The sequence below is a fragment of the Vanellus vanellus genome (assembly GCF_965231255.1).
Source record: "Vanellus vanellus genome assembly, chromosome: 3".
NCBI classification, from domain to species: domain Eukaryota; kingdom Metazoa; phylum Chordata; class Aves; order Charadriiformes; family Charadriidae; genus Vanellus; species Vanellus vanellus.
The window spans coordinates 125,483,869-125,499,900 of NC_138907.1; the positions used below are offsets into that span (position 1 = coordinate 125,483,869).

General features: G+C 43.1%; 1 protein-coding gene across 1 annotated transcript in view; it reads right to left on the reverse strand.

Annotated features, from left to right (window-relative positions):
* PKHD1 (PKHD1 ciliary IPT domain containing fibrocystin/polyductin) overlaps positions 1-16,032 on the reverse strand; it is a gene marked incomplete at both ends in the record, with an annotated part of 274,861 nt that overhangs the window by 175,428 nt on the left and 83,401 nt on the right. The window contains one exon of the mRNA XM_082481732.1: positions 12,284-12,434. Within this exon, the coding sequence (XP_082337858.1) occupies positions 12,284-12,434 (151 nt within the window). The remainder of the gene's footprint in view (positions 1-12,283; positions 12,435-16,032) is intronic.

Here is a 16,032-nt window from a genome sequence, read left to right on the forward strand (position 1 = left end):
CAGGGAGGGGAGAAAACCTCTTTGGAACATTAGAACTGGCAACCTGTTTAGATCCGCGGTTGATTTGATCCTGCATACTCTTCCAGCTGCTGTTCAAAACCAGATGCTTCCAAATACAGCAGAAACCTCTCCCTGTTAGCTGGATGTGAGATGATCTCCCTATCCCATGGAAGCCTCATTTTAATCCCTAATTAGAGGTTAGCTTCGCCCCAAAGCATCAGGTTTCATCTCCCTGCCAACATTTTCCTTTTACCGTCTATTAGTATAACTGGGTAAGTTTTGTCAGTAATATAGATCTGATCCTTCAAATCTTTCTCATATTTAGGCTCAATGACTTCTTGAAGCAATGAAATCTGTGGTCTAAGTACATAGTTTATGACAAGGCATTTCCATCCCTTGGTTTTCACTCCCTTCGGTTCTGCCAAACGCCTCCTTTGTTCTTGCCTTGTGCGAGCTGGCAATCCCCGTCTATCATCTCAGGAGGGTTTACTCTTTTATCTGCTTTTATGTTTTCTCTCCCATGAAGGACACTATCACTATCTTTACAATGTATTTGGGCAGAGTGGACTCTCAGACATCTAATCATTCTGTAGATGGGATATGTCTTCCTAGGTCAAGCCATGCTTCCCAGGCGCTAGCAGGGGACACCTCAAAGCCTGAGCAACCTCAGAACTCCTTACAAAGGGTTTGTCACCCCTCCCAATGTTTCCCTTTATGTGAAGTAGCTAATAACTGTTCCATATCATATCATATCATGGCCCACTTTCTACTGGTGTTAGCACTTTTTGATGGTGACCTTTATACCTACCAAAATTTGACTTTCCTTCCCCGCAAGATACTAGCTAGCCTTATGATGAAGGATTAGGGAGATCAGACCTCTGCTTTAATTTCAGTATTGAGACTAAAAAAGAGGGAAGACATTTTAATATAAAAAACATCAGATTAAAAACTACGTTGGCCATTGCTCGCCTTTAACCAGGTCCTGCTGCTTTTAGTGATAAGGGAGATGCACAGCACTTGTGTGCCTTTCCCACCTCCTTGCATCCACTCCTGCTGAACACATTCTGCTTATCCTGATCTCCTCATCTTTTCTTGCATTGAGGGGCCTTCACGGTTTCGTTGATTTCTTAGTCTTACAACAAAGTCTTATAACTTACTCTTACTCCTAATTTCTTAGTTGTATAACAAAGATAGTATTTGAATAAGGTCTACCCATGAAATACTTTCTTTGCAGATTTAATAGACTCCAGATAAGTATTTACAGAATATGCTTAATAGAGGAAAGAGATAAGTCTCACGGTTTCTTGCTTATAACCTCTGGGAACCATGGGATCTCTCTCTCCCATAAACACCAACTCCCCTATGCGTAAATTGTCTCTTTCCCTAGACATACCTTTCTGTATACAAACGTATTTCTGCTAAGCTTGCTATATAGTGTTTTTACAAATTGTACTGAATACACTGTAATAAAACAGCAGGAATTTCAGCTTGCTTCATGCAAAACAACAGAAGATGTCTGACCATCATTGTGAGATACATCTGAGACTTCTAGAAAAATGAAATGTTCTTAATGCAAAGCGTGCTATGCTGGAATTGGAATAACACTCGAAATGGCATTCATTTGCAGACTGAAGGCACCATTAGATCATATCACCTGATGGTCTGTGCACATCATGCTATCAAAAAACTGGAGGAAGTCAAGTCGTTTGTGTTTGCCACATACCCTCCAGAAAGGCAGACAATCAATTAAGTGACTTGGTCACATCACTCTGCCATTCTCTACGATCATCATTTCCAACCGTTAATCTCTCTTATTGTTCACAATTTCTGCTTTATTTACAATCATAACTTGCCACGGATGAGCTTTCAGGCAGCGGTTCTCTTTGTACCCTCCTGCACTGCACCGCAGAGAGGTGTAGAGAACAGGGTTTGCTGTGAAAGTACTTACAGGTAAAATCAAATCTCAGCCCTCATTCAGACTGGTTAATAAGGTTTTTAGGACTCTCCCTGCAAGGAATCGTCTCTGATTCGTGAAGCAGTGCATCCTCTCCCACAACCCAGTGCTCCTTCCGAGACTGGAAAGCCAGACCTCCTAATCCATCTGCTCCTTTATTGTTCTTGACGTGCCTATAGAGGCAGAACTACCTTATCCCTGCACTCTGCCTCTTGCTTTTCACAGTAAAAAACTGTACTACCTCTTTTTGCCTCTTCGTTACACTGAGAGATCAGGTGGGCGTCCTTGGGCCACACTCACTTCTGATCCTTTTCATGACCATGGCTTTATTGTGGGGACTTTCATTCCCAATTTCTTCCTGTCCAGCCCTCTTCTTGGCTGTGTAAATCTGCATTTGGTTTGAATGGCATTCACAAAATGTGGTCAGCTGTGGTTCTCCAATTACTTTCAGGTCATCGATGCTGTGCAGTGGTATCCAAGCAGGCATGAATATGGTTTCCCATGAACAAGTTACTTTTTGACTTAGTACATTTTATGTCTGCTAGCTGCCATGACAGCCGGGCAGGTGATCTTCAGTTAGTCATCACCCTATCACATGTTTTACAGAATTAAATTTATCAAACAAACTTGTAAGTATCTAAAGAACTAAAGTTTGCTGTCTTTTTTTTCAACAAAATTTCTATTGTGTCATTCAGCAACTCCTGTGGTTCATCCTTTATGGATTCAATCAACTGTAACATTGAACTTCATACAGTTTTCTCTTTTGACCTGTGGTTGATATCAGACTAAGCAGCCAATATTTTTTCCTTTACCTGTCTGGATACTGACACAAGATCAGAACTTCTACAGCCCTCTGTAATTTCCTGTGTACTCTGAAATGAATATTTGTGGGCCACAGAATGCCTCTACAAGCAGTTTTAAATCTCTTGAATGAGACTGGATCTGTTGATATGAGAATGTGTTTTCCTGAAAGATATTATTTAACATCTTCATTATATTAACATTCTTCAGTAATAAATGGACTGCTGGTCCATCTTCCTCTTGTGATATAATTTACCACCCTGTTCCTTCCAATACTGAGAACAGAAATATTTATTAAATACATTTGCCTTATAGCAGCAGTGTTAATAATTTTATCACCGCAATCTAGAAATGGAACTATAAATCACTGCGATTTATTTTATTCCTAACATTAAAAAAAAAAGACATCTTCCCCAAGGTCTTTATTGACTTCCTATGCTCTGTTCCCACTGAAATATAGTAATTTCTGTTTCCACTCTCTTCATACAATTTTTAATGAGTATTCTAATTGCTGCCATGATGTACCAATGAACCAGGAAGGCTGGTAGCCAAAGTTGTCCTATCTTTTGATTGTAAAATCATAGTTCTGCCTCAAACAACAACCTCAAAAGTTTTCCCAGGTTTCAGCCACATTTTGTCCATACGAAATTTCAACAAAATTTTAAAATCCCCTGTTCCTCAGTAATAGGCTAACCGCACGTCAGTTGTCCTGAACAATCTTTCCCTCTGTTGATTCAAATATTTTCTGTATCTTTTGTGGACACCCAGGTGTCAGGCAAGCTTGGCAATGGGATGCTGGTGACTGCTCTATGCTGGCTGTACGCATACGCAATAGTCCCAACCTGTTTCAGTACCATCGAGCGTGCAGGCACTAGCTGTGCCATGCCTTTGACCCTTCCTGGAGGAAACCCTACATAGAAGCAAGCTTTTCCCTCCCTGGGTGAATATTTGGATGCGTACGGATCTTCAAGGTGAGGGTGTTTCCCCGGCCCTTGGGTTTCTCTGTCCCAAAGTGCGATGCCAACACAAGCACAACTGGCGCAAAGATTTGCAAGATCACAGCCACCAAAAGGCATTTGCTGTACGTGAGGCTTTGGCTTTCCCTTAGAAGCAGCAGTCGGACCCTACATGCAGTCATAGGAAACAGATAGATCAGCTGCACTCACGGTCACACCGTGATGCCATTGTCCCCTGGTTATTTGCAAAGCTTCTGAACTCCTCCCAGAACAAAGCCCAAAGGCGCTAAGTATTCCAGGGAGAAAAGAAAGAGTAAAAGGAAAAGTTCAACTGCTGAAGGAAAAAAAAAAAAAAAAAAAAAAAAGAGCAGGAAAGAAAAGAAAGCATTAGCAGGGATCCATTTAACCATTTACCAAGTCTAAGTGTAAAAAAGTAAAAAAACCCTAGCCAAACTTACAAATACTTATGTCAAAAAATTGCATATTGTCCCTCTAACCCTCAGCAATCTGTATCTCTGTGTTTTTCATTGGGTCAGAATAAATATACAGCTGCTGCTTTACAAGATTGTCTTCCCCTTTTTTTAAAAAGAAAATAAAAGTTATGCTTCCTTCTTTTATTGCACTTGACCTCTTCTCTGAAAGCAGAAAGCAAGAATATTGCTCAACGGAGCCTTTGGCTGTGACCCTCAAATTGTTTGTTATGGCTGCACAGGAAAGCAAAGTCCTACATATGACCTTGAGGGTGATTTTATAAAAATCAATCAACTACTGTTATGATGGCCTCCCCACCAAGCAAAATAAATACAATTAAACCCATAATCACTTCTGTACAGTAATGCGCAAATTCAATGGGTCTCTTTAGGTGGAGTGAGGGAGAGGGGGAAGAAATATGTTGAGGCTATTTGATACTTTGTGAGAACATCAGAAGCACCATTCTTCTCAATTAACCCAGCAATTAGCCTCCACCTCTCTGCTCAGAAAAGAAATCTTTCTTTCTCTGTCTTTCCAAAAAAAAAAAAAAAGAGGAAAAAAAAAAGAGAGAAAAACTAAACTGGAGGCAACTCCCTCTGTCCCACAGGAGGGGAGAAATAGCCAGACCAAATGATGCAAAAAAAAAAGGGAATATTAAGGAAAACAGACCTGATAATAGAAGGGGTCTGGGTGTTTGCAATCTGCTGTGTGAATAACCACAGCACCATCATACCATTGGCAGAAGTGGTTTTGTGAAAAGAGATTTATCTTCTGAAGTCCTCAGGAAATGGTGGAGGGCGCACTCGAAAGGAAAGGAATTGGAAAGATAATGTATTAATACCACTTTGTCAGGAGCCCCGGACTGGCTCATGCCACGGCACAGCCCGGGTGTGCAGAACATTCACTACGGAAAGAGGCTGCATCGCCCACTTCTGAAAAAAGAAACAAATAACGATGGAGTAGAGGCTTGTGGGAACCGCTGTGGGAAGTTTCTCCGTGCCTCTCAGAAGATTCACACTCTCAGACACCGCAGCTTATCTCCCTTCTCAAAAACTTAATTTTTAAGAAATCCTTCTCACATAGATGTTCTCGTAATACATAAAAGAGGTGTTGATATTTCTCATTTAGGTTGTGATTTAGAGCGTTCTAGAGATTTCTCAAACTCAAAGGGAAACAAAGCCCCCATTCCAAAGTGCACATTTTACATGGAGGGCTTTTTTATTATCATCTTTTGAGGTCACACTTTAACATTCGCTGTTGATATAAGACCATCCTGAGAAACAGCGTATTTTTTTCTAAAGAATAGCTCATTAGGGAGCTAGGATAAAAGTGCCTATTGCCAGATTTAATACTACTTCTTTATGTAAACCTGAATGAAGCGTTAAAACAAGCAAACTCCAAGAAAGGTGCTGGATAATCTAAAGATTTATTTTTTTTTAAATCAATAATAGGAGAGTACCAACAGAAGAATTCTCTTACATGTCACTACTATGTCATGGCCCCTCAAATAACTGAAAATCTCCTCTGCATGGAAGAAGGTTTACAGATTGGAAGGTCATCTCCTCAACTGGACCGCTCCTTCCCATCACCGTGCAGGAAAGATCTGCTCTGGTTGTGCTGTGGGCACACCACGGCCATGTATAACTAATATTCCCACAGCCTTTAGCTTGGTCTTAACGGTTCTTCTCACTTGGTGTTTCACATAACAAAGCCACAGAATCCCCCATGAGACAGACTTCAGCTCAGAAGCTGTGTTCCTGGCACGCATCCCTGAGTGGCAAACAGCAGGAGGCAACTGCCGGAGCTGGAATATCTTTGTTGGAACAACTGATTCTGCACAACAAGGCTGCAGTGTGCTGGCAGCCCACTTATTGCTTATTCTCTGGCTCCAAGGATATGCCTGGTGGGGCCTCCTAACAGGGGTGGGGGGGGAACCCCACAACCAAAATACAAAGATCCTCCTGTGTGCAGGAAGAGGAATAGAGAATTTATGAGCCTTAAATAAGAACAATTGGTTATTTCATGGACCTGTCGCCTGCACCCTGTTGACTTGCTCTCATGACATTCGGATGAGCCATAAAAGTTGATTGCAAGCTGGACCACTGCCGAGTAAGATGCAAAGGAGAAGTTTGTTGTATTGGCTCCACCCCAAAGGCTGCCTGAACCAAGAGTCCAAAACTCATTCTCCACCTCCCCGCATATGTTCCTCCGTGTTCGTATTATATAGGTACATATCCCAAACTAGCTGTGAACGCAAATGCCTGTGTATTTCCACCAGGACGTCACTAAGATGCTAAAAGGTTACGCTTATATTCCAGCATTCTGTTGGATGGAGGCCTTAATCTGTCCCTGAGTGAGGAACCAGCAGCTGCTTGAGTATTGTCAGACAGAAACTGTCTCCCGAGCCTGACAAGTCTGTGTTTTCTGGCTTGCTGTGCTCACAGCCATCTGTTCAGATGGCAGGTTCTCCCTTGTAAGCTGGTCAGGCTCTTCCCTGAGAGCAGAGGAACCAGGCAAAGGCAATTCAAACCAGCAGCCCACGGGACACTGCCATAGGTATGTATCCTTCAGAGAAGATCTTCTACTTCTTCAGCTCTAAGGCAGCCCCCAAGACATTTAGCAACACCTTTGATGCATTTGCAAGAGGAAAGCTAACCTGGTGGGAAAGAGCTGTGGACACTCCTAGGTGGCTTTAACAGCACATATCAGATCTCATCGTCTAGGATCTAATGAAGGAAGCTTCCAGATGAGCCTCGTGAAGGCAACAGTGTAAACATGACACAGAGACGTGTGAGGAAAAAATAGATCCTTGAGATATTATTTCAGGTTTAGAGGTGGTGGACACACATGTTAGGTGCTTCACCCTCAGGAAGGAAGGAGGGCACTGGGAAAGCACAGAAGCACTGTTTTAGGGAGCGGGATTACGTTTCCCCTCACCTAGAGCCTGCCTGGGTGACCATTGGAGTGTTTCTATTTGCTATACCCCTCCATCCACAGTTATCTAATTTCATGCTGATTTTCTGCCATTTGAATTTAAAGATATCACAGATAGGGTTGCTCTCCTAGTGCCTAGCAGAGTGGGTTGGACCTTGGTCTTAGTGACAGCCTGTTCCTACAACAAATGCACGGTCTGTCAAGCCACCAGAGGAAGAGGGGATACTTCAAAACTTAAGAAACTCACGTGCAATCCGGTTACACAGTACACATCCTCCATAGTTCTGGGCTCATGACACAAACTTACGCCTCTGAAGGTATTTATTTGCACTTAAAAACCTTAAGAAGTCTTCGACCTCGGCTCCCAGCCTGCACAGGTCGCAACGGCTGTACTTCTGTACCGCATAAAAGTGTGTGAGGACCAACCTACTAACGGTACGAAGCTTCTGCTGTAATGAGAGCCTGATTAGTGTCCAGGACAGGTGGAGACAGACTCAGCAGATCTTTCTATCCTATGGTTAGAGGCAGGATCTGCATCCCTGAAAGAGTCACATCTCTTCCTTCCACGACAGGAAGGGGATGGTGTTGCCTCGGGTTTCAGCCTGGTCCCTGTGCGGGACCTCAGCCGGGATTAACTTCCACCGATCTGCTCATCCTGAAACACCTCAGAGGAGTCTCAAGAGCTGCCAAAGTTGTGGGAAATCCATTTAATTGGCAAGCGAGAGCCCCAGGAGCCTAAGGCGTATGCTGTAAACCCGTTCTATACAGGATGAGAAAGAGAAACCTGCAGCCCGTACCCAAACATGAACCAGGGTTTACATCTGGGGGAAGAACTGAAAAAAAAACCCCATCAAATTGTTACAGATTTGAGGCCGTAAAACCCTGTCTCCAGGAATGTCCAATTCTGCGAGTTGTACTCTAATTCCAGCAAAAAAACCCACCATATTAACAAATTAAAGAACTGATGCCTTTCATTTTTTTCCATGAAAACAGCTGAGACTTTAAGACTCTGAGACTGTAATTATTTCAGACTTGGTACACCTCACTGTAAAAACACAGGAAAATATCACACAGGGAAAAATAGGGCTGATTTTCTTCCTTTTAAATCTCAATTAAAAAATGCATTGGATGAAATTTCCCATTAGCTGGTACTATTTGTACATCCCATGTTCTTTCTTTAATTAAAAAACATGCTTATTGCAATACTGCCAGAATCGCTTTTACGGTATTTTAATTGTAATGTCTCTGCCTGATTAAAAAAAGAAAATATGAACTAGAAACTGCCTGCAAAAAGTGTCACGAGGCACATCCCAAATGGGCTGAGCAAAATGGCATAGAGAACACCGCAACACAAGCAGTTTCCAACCGTGCCTGCTGAGAGGGGATTTTAAACCGGGTTTAAGGACTGGTTGATGCCGTAGACGGGAAAGCAGAAGGAAAAGCTTTATTTTTTCCCTTCCTTCAGTGGTCTTTATCAGCAGCGACTGAAGCACTAGTTATTTGATGACTACTTATGGAAGTGTATCAGCTAATGTTTGATGCTCTTTGCTAATAGCATCAAAGCCTAGGGAAAAGCCAAGCAAAATCAATATTGGAATTTCTCTCCTCCCTAGACCTACTCGTAGGATCTATTCTAGCCACAGCCTGATCTGAGCGTGGATTACAAGAGATCCAAAATATTGATGGATAAGCATTGCTCTTTGGATATGGGTTCAAAATCAAGATAATAACTGACAATGTCATGAGTATCTTTGGGGCTTGTCAGTTCTCTGAGCTCATAGTTTAAAAAAAAAAAAAAAAGGCCATATTACTCGTGGTATTTTGGGAACTGAGTGCATGGTTTTTAGAGGCAGATGAAGTGCGCTGGACCTTTTCAAAACCTCAGCCTGGAGTCTGACCGTGGAAGAGGGAACCGGCACGCTGGTTTCAGCAGGACCGCCAAGAGGCAGCAATGCCTACAAGTGAGAGGAAGAGCTGCGACAAGTGATATTGGGGCTTTTCTAGCGTAATGGCCAAAGCAATCTTCTCCCTTATGCCTGCAAGGGTGGCCACCTCAAGGTTGCCATTGCAAAGGCAATTGGTCAGTTAAACACCCGGGATCTTCAACCCCACCAGGCTACACCAGCAGCATCACTCCAAAATTCATCCCCGAGGTATTCCTGAAAGAACAGGAAGGTTTTTGGTCTCCAGACATCCCTAGGGGCTGTTCTACACAGCAATATAAATTCAGACAAAGGCAGTAGCACACGTCTGGGGTATCAAGCCATCAGACACAAAGGAGTTACTCCAGTGGAAGCTCTGCACAAAGGAAATTTCCATCTGTCCTGGGTTATCATAAATATTTCCATACTTGTGATGTCGGGATTACAAAAATAACTGCAATCTGCTGAATTTACAGAGTTATCTACAATCTGTCTATCTTGTATCTCTTCCCCAATCAGTATTGTCTGAGCAGTTTCACAGTCTGGCTATTAAACTTTCCACTGCCGATAACCACGTGTTCGTGCTCTGCTCGTTGAGGGGGAAGTAGAAACTGCTGAGCCCTCGTGGCAGCGAGCAGGACCCAGCTGCCTAATCCTATTTCTGTATTGCTTTGGCCTCCAGATCTTCTGTCCAGACGGTCTGGTCACTACCAGAACCACTATATGTATTTGGCTATATGTTCATGCAGCCAAAGCAGGGTCACTTTAAGGCTGCACACGTAGCTGACCTCCTATTTATAATACTTTTTAAACAATTTCTACAATGTTGAAATCACCATAAGGAGACACCATAGAGGCAGTATTCAAAATCCTCATGGTGTCTTAAAAAAGCGGAATTTCAAGAAATGGGCCTGTAAACGTGTGTTGGGTTTGCTGGGTACAGCACCAGAAAATAGGCAATACTGTGCCTTCGCAGAGGAGTGGACTCAGTAGCGTTACGGGTTTTTTTTCATCCATGAAGTCTGTTATATTTTCAGGTTGTGAATGCACAGACAGCCTGATGCTGAGTCACGAAAGCCAAAGGGAGCAGAACTACAGTTTAATCCCGTTCTCCAGCTCCGACTAAGAAAAACTCTCCAGCTCGAATAGGAATGGGATGTGTCAGTCGAAGCCCATCTCTGCACCCGCCTGCAGGTTAAGGGCTTATTGTGCCCATCTTGCAGCTGGGAAAAGTTGTCAATTATTTGATGTGCTCACAGACTCAGTAGTTGCTACTCTAAGAGCATCACCCAACCGTGGTTCGTCTTAAGATGAGTACCTACAATACCTAAGATGAACAAGTCTTTGGTGGTGTGTGTTTCTCTGTCAATGCAGGAACCTAAACAACTCCCCCGAGCTGGACAACTTAAAGAAAGGTAAGGTTAGGGAAGATAAATCTCAGTCTCATATCAGAGTAGATCTCAACATGTCCTGACTCCAAACCTAACCCGGGCTAAACGTGTAACAGCACCCATGTAAGCGAGGGTGGATGCAACAAGGAGAACTTCAGCAAAGATGAAGCTCAGCCAATTACCGTGTAGGTTTCTGCTTCTGAAACCTTTGGTACCTATGTTTGGCATATAACAATGCAGAAAATAATAACATCTAGAGTATTTTAATGCTGCTTTCCTAACTGAATCTACATTATAAACCAAGCTTCTTGGAAAATGTGATAAAGGGGAGAAATGATTTGAATGTCAGATGAGCTGAAGCCATAAAGATACTGCTCCAGACTTCACTAAATTCAATCAGACCTCCGTTTGCATCAGGAGTGCTGACTCATAGATCAAACGTGCCTTAGAGTAGACCCAAAGTTCAAAGGGTTTCTGCTGCAATATTGCGCCCCAATTCTTCACAAAGTCAGAGGCTGAGCCCCAAAATCCTCATCCAAATTTGCAGCCAAAAGACTCAGAAATCTGGGGCTCTGACCTAACTCCTCTGCTGTATGTCATAATCACACTGGGGTTAAGCAGAATCTTGCATCACCCAGTTTTAGGATTTTCACTGGGGAAGACAGAGAAGAAAATTGTATTAAAAAGTTTCACTTTTTAATCTCAAATTCTTACTTAAAAAAAAACAAAACAAAACAAAAACAAAAACAGACAGGAATGATGCCTGGTGTAGCAATTCTTGAAAATCTCTGAACCCAGCCTGAGCAAGTTCAATCTTTTTTGGAAATGTTCTCACAATAGGGATAAACCTGCACAGTTGGGTTTTTCTTCTTCATATAATGATCATTCAAAGTTAAATTAAAATATAATTGTCAAATACATGTTTTTCATCATTCGTCTCAATGAAAAACTAGTACCTTTAACATCCTTTTAATATAAAATAATTTTTGCCAGCAAAGAAAATCCAGGTCCTTAAACATATAAAAACCCTTTTTTTTCTGTTTTTTGAGCTCCAAATGGAGCTGAAAATCAGTGTCCTCTCAAATCAGCAGAGGCTTATACACATAGGCTGAACTTTGAGCAAGCAATTTCAGCAGAACAACTCATTCTCTTAATACCAGGCATACGCACAACAGTTTTCACAGCCAGGGCCTAATTTCCAGGGAGAAATATTTCTGGCACTGAATGACAAGTAATTTTAATTCTTACTTTGACACCCACAGACATACGCGTCCTGACGCTCACGCCGAGTCTACCCCAGGATACGTGAACCCTGCAAACCCCGTGTTTCCCCCCGTAACTGTGCTCGGTTGTTTACTCTCCACCAGCCGTGCTCTAGGATCTTGGATTATTTATTACGTTCGGTAGCTGTGGCCTGTAATTCTGTAACATCATTAATTTTGTAAAGGCTTTTGCAACACGCTTGCCTCAAAGATGCCAAAGAAAACTGAGTTGATTATTGTTATCAGCACTGCCATTATCACCGAACGCCGCTCAGGATAGCAGCGCTTTCAGTAGCTGGGGGAAAGAAAAAAAAAAAAAAAAAGGCAAAAAAAAAAAAAAGCCTCGCTACTCATATTGTCATTATGCCTCAAACAGCATAAACGATGCTTTCTGCATACATAATAATTAAACGCTTCACCCGTCCCCCATCACCCTCCTGTTGTATCTAACGAGAGCAGACTCAGCCTGCCTGGCCAGGTGTCTCCTTCGACCCAGGAGCTGGGCAAGGGATGGGGAGATCACGGCTGGGAAAAACTCCAGCCCTAGAAGAACAAGAGCACTGAACACCCCCCCCCCCCCCCTTCTGCAGACCTTTGAGATGCAGCAGGTTGAGGTTGGCGGTGGTGGTCCCCAGCACAAGAGTCCGGCCTTCTTCTATCGTGACGTTATCGCCATCTCGCGGCTGGTGGCCAGCAGGCCAGCTGGAGTCTTCGTCCCATCGGCCACAAAACTGGAGGGCAAGCTGGAAAGAAAAAGACCCAGAAAGGTTCAAAATTCAGCCCTTCCCACCCTTCAGGAAGCCAGCTTGCCGAAAGCACGGTGGAGGAGATGCCAATGCCACGCTGGCTACTTTCCCAGTGGGACCCTGTGTAGAATGAAACGATGGAAGGCCATTGGGGTTGAAGAGGTTCTTGGCCTTCAGAAGCGCCTATCGCCATGTGGGGGTTGCCCCTTGTCTCCTTATGCTGTGGGTAACGAGGACCCCGCTGCAGGTCTGACTGCGGAAAGTCCACAGGTTCCCTGGTGTGTGTCTCTCTCTGCCTCCCAAAAAACAGAACTGCACGTTAATTCCTGGCAATGTCATAATAATAGCCCGAGGATTTTAGAATTTAAACATCCTGCTGGGTGGGCAATAGTTTGCTTTACATGATTTTTCAACGGCTCTCATGCCACTCGTCCATATTTAGAGAGGACATTTCTCCCTTCAAATACTGTTTTGGTTTTCTCAGCTTATCTGGTATTATTATCGCCTCTCCTTTGGTGGGGATCGGTTCCAACTAAAGCACTGATTAACTTGAAAACTGCAAACAGGCTGGCTCATGATGAGCAATGGCAAAATGACTCCTGCCTGTTTCGAGTCATGGTTCCTCCTTACCTCTAAACTTTAAGCAAGTGCTTTGCAGTGAAGGTTTGACTGATTTCTTGAAGAATGTGTGCACATTTTTGCATGGACATGTGTGCACAAGTGTGGACATAACCGTTCAAAAATATTCTTTGGCACTCATGTGTAAACCAGCAAGTACAGCCTCAACTGATCTGAGAAGGGGGGGAACCAGACGTGGAAATATTTGTGGTCCTCACTGGGTTGTGCTCATCCGAAACAGCAGTGGAAAGAATAACCTCAATACAAAAGCAAAATATAGTTACTCCATTTTCAAGCAGAGCACATCGTGTGCATTAAAGCCTTTGCTCCGGAGCTGCTGTTTAGGTGAATCAATACTGGTGGTGTTACGATAGTTACTCTTTCGACTGTGCTATTGCCAATTTTAGATACATGTGCCTGATGGTTTATACACCATTTCTCATAGCAGCTAGAGCAGTCAGATAACTATTATATGGTCGCTACTGTCTTAATCATTTCCACCAGGGAGTGGGTGTTGGTTCCCAAACTGAATGATACAACTGGTTTATGCCCACGCTGTCTGCATGGTATGGATATTGGTGTTTTCTATCCCCTGTCCCGTTCTACGATTTCCATACACAGGGAATTACTTGGTTCGGTTTAGACTGAAGCCTGGGACTGAATTAACACGCATGCAGTGAAAACATCTGGGGAGTTACGTCCCCTGCGTCAGAGGCAGTGAGCCGCTTCATCATTGCAGAAGTACAGATAAGCCTTCACATCTGTACACAACTGTTACAGAGCACAGTTTCTCCGTGGTTGCCGAGTGTAATAGGACAAGTTCCATCTTCATCACTCGCAAACATATATTTATATATTTCAGAGATTTAGGACAAAGTTCCGGCTGAAAAGATAGATATCTTTATCCACTGTCTTTCCAGAAAGGCTGTGAATTACTCTTCACTGATAGTGCTTTGAAGCATATTACATACAATATACAAGAGTATACAACAAATTCACAGAAAAAGGAGCTAATTAAACTTGTTTTTATCTCAGAGCAGGGGACAGGGGAAGGTACAGTTCATGGAAAGGCACATGTTTCCCAAATACACTGCTTATCAAGCCGACTGTAGCACAAAATTACAAATTCCATAAATCCCTGTCTGGCACAACCCCAACCGATGCTGCTAGCAAAGCACTGCATGATACAGTTGTTGTGAAATGGTGGGATCCATCAGAACATGTTGCTGAGAAGGTTTGTTAAACGGCTTGAAGTCATTCTGACATCACTCTAACACTCTGAAGTCACTACGAAGCCTCCAATTAACTCTAGATGGCAAAGCAAGGGCATAAGGAATATACCAGGTTGTTCTTGTTAGCACCCGAAAACTTCCTAAGCTGTTGACAGAAGTCTTGCAGAAGTTAAGAAAAATAAACTCCTCTTCTGATTTTGACCACTTTTTTTAAGAGGGTTCCCCTTTCTAGGTAGGGAACACCTTAGTTCTTCATTTAGGGTTCTCTCTATATAACATCGGTGTTTACGTTATTCTTGCCAGGTTTTGGATGTCACCTCTTAGAAGACTCCGTACCCGTTCAGTTCTACCAATACCCTCTGACAGAAAAGCTAAGAGCTCATACATGCCAGTGTAATAAGGCACCAGAAATGGTTGAAACCATCTGGGAAACTAAGAGCTATTAATTGTCTGAAGAATACAACTCAGAAAAGACACAAACAGGCTGAAGCCAAGTGCTCTCTTATTTAGATGACACACATGTCCACAGTAAGAGGCAGTCCCTACACCGTCAACCTAAACAAAGACAGAGAGATTTAACTGCTCAAAAGGAAGTTTACTACCCAAGAATGATTACATAGAGGCAGAAAATGATTCGGCCAAGGTCATAAAAATCTCTGTTGTTTCACCTGGTCTGTAACTAAAGGTCTCCAGGGTGAAGGTGCCTGGCGTAGTCTGCTGCCATGTGCACCACCTGCATGTGCACCTTTCAAGTGATTTCTGCTTTGTTTTCTTTGTTTTCTTTTTAATAGAAGCAAACAGATGAACATCAACTAATAACACAGGACCAAGAGATATTTACAATCACTCGCACAACCCCTGCATTATCACGGAGATTATAGATTTAAAGCATCTGCCTGAATAGAGAAAAGGGAAGGTCCTTTAAGAAAGTACTTTAAATTACCGCAATGCAGAAGAATGTATGGAGAGGTTTGAGGGAAAGCAGCTCTGTAGCAATTGAGGAAAGACATTGAACTGATGGAAGAAAATGAGATAGTAGATGATTTTACTTGGTGACTCTTCTCCTGCAGTCCTACACCTTTCCCTAAGATGAAAGAGCATCCCTGTAAGACCTTTGAAAGAGGAAGGTGTGGTCTAGTGCCAGGCTAGTGAAATGGACAACTGCTCTGAATCGCAAGAACAGTGCCCCTGGACCTCGTGAATCCCGTAGGATTACCCTCTCCCTGTTTTCTGGGAAGAAAGCACAGCACAATCTCCAGCTGTAATGGACTAGTTGAGTCTTTTGCTGAATGGTGGTGGCTATGTCCAGTTCCTACCAAGCAGTAAAATAACACAGACTAATACACACATAAACTAATTGCACATCCCTTGTCAAGCAGGGTGGGTGATGGACTCACAGCTCTAGAAATCCACACTCTCGTCTGGTTCTGCTAATTTCCCTCCATGTGATCTTGGGGAACCTCCGTGGTTATCGTACCTGTCTTGTCTAGCTGCCCTGTTGTCAATATGGGACAGGCTGTAGCCCACACTGACCCTACAGACACCAAATACCACCATCTCTTCATGCTAAGGGTGGCAGACGAAGCATGCTCTTACAACCACTGGGATGGACCGACTCACTTGAGACCCCAAAGAAAAAACAGTGAGACAGCCATCTTATCTCTTGAAGGGCTCTATGGCTGCGTCCTAAACATCTTCATCATGCAGAGATTCCATCTCCTTTCCCTTTGCCTGCAGCTGAGCAG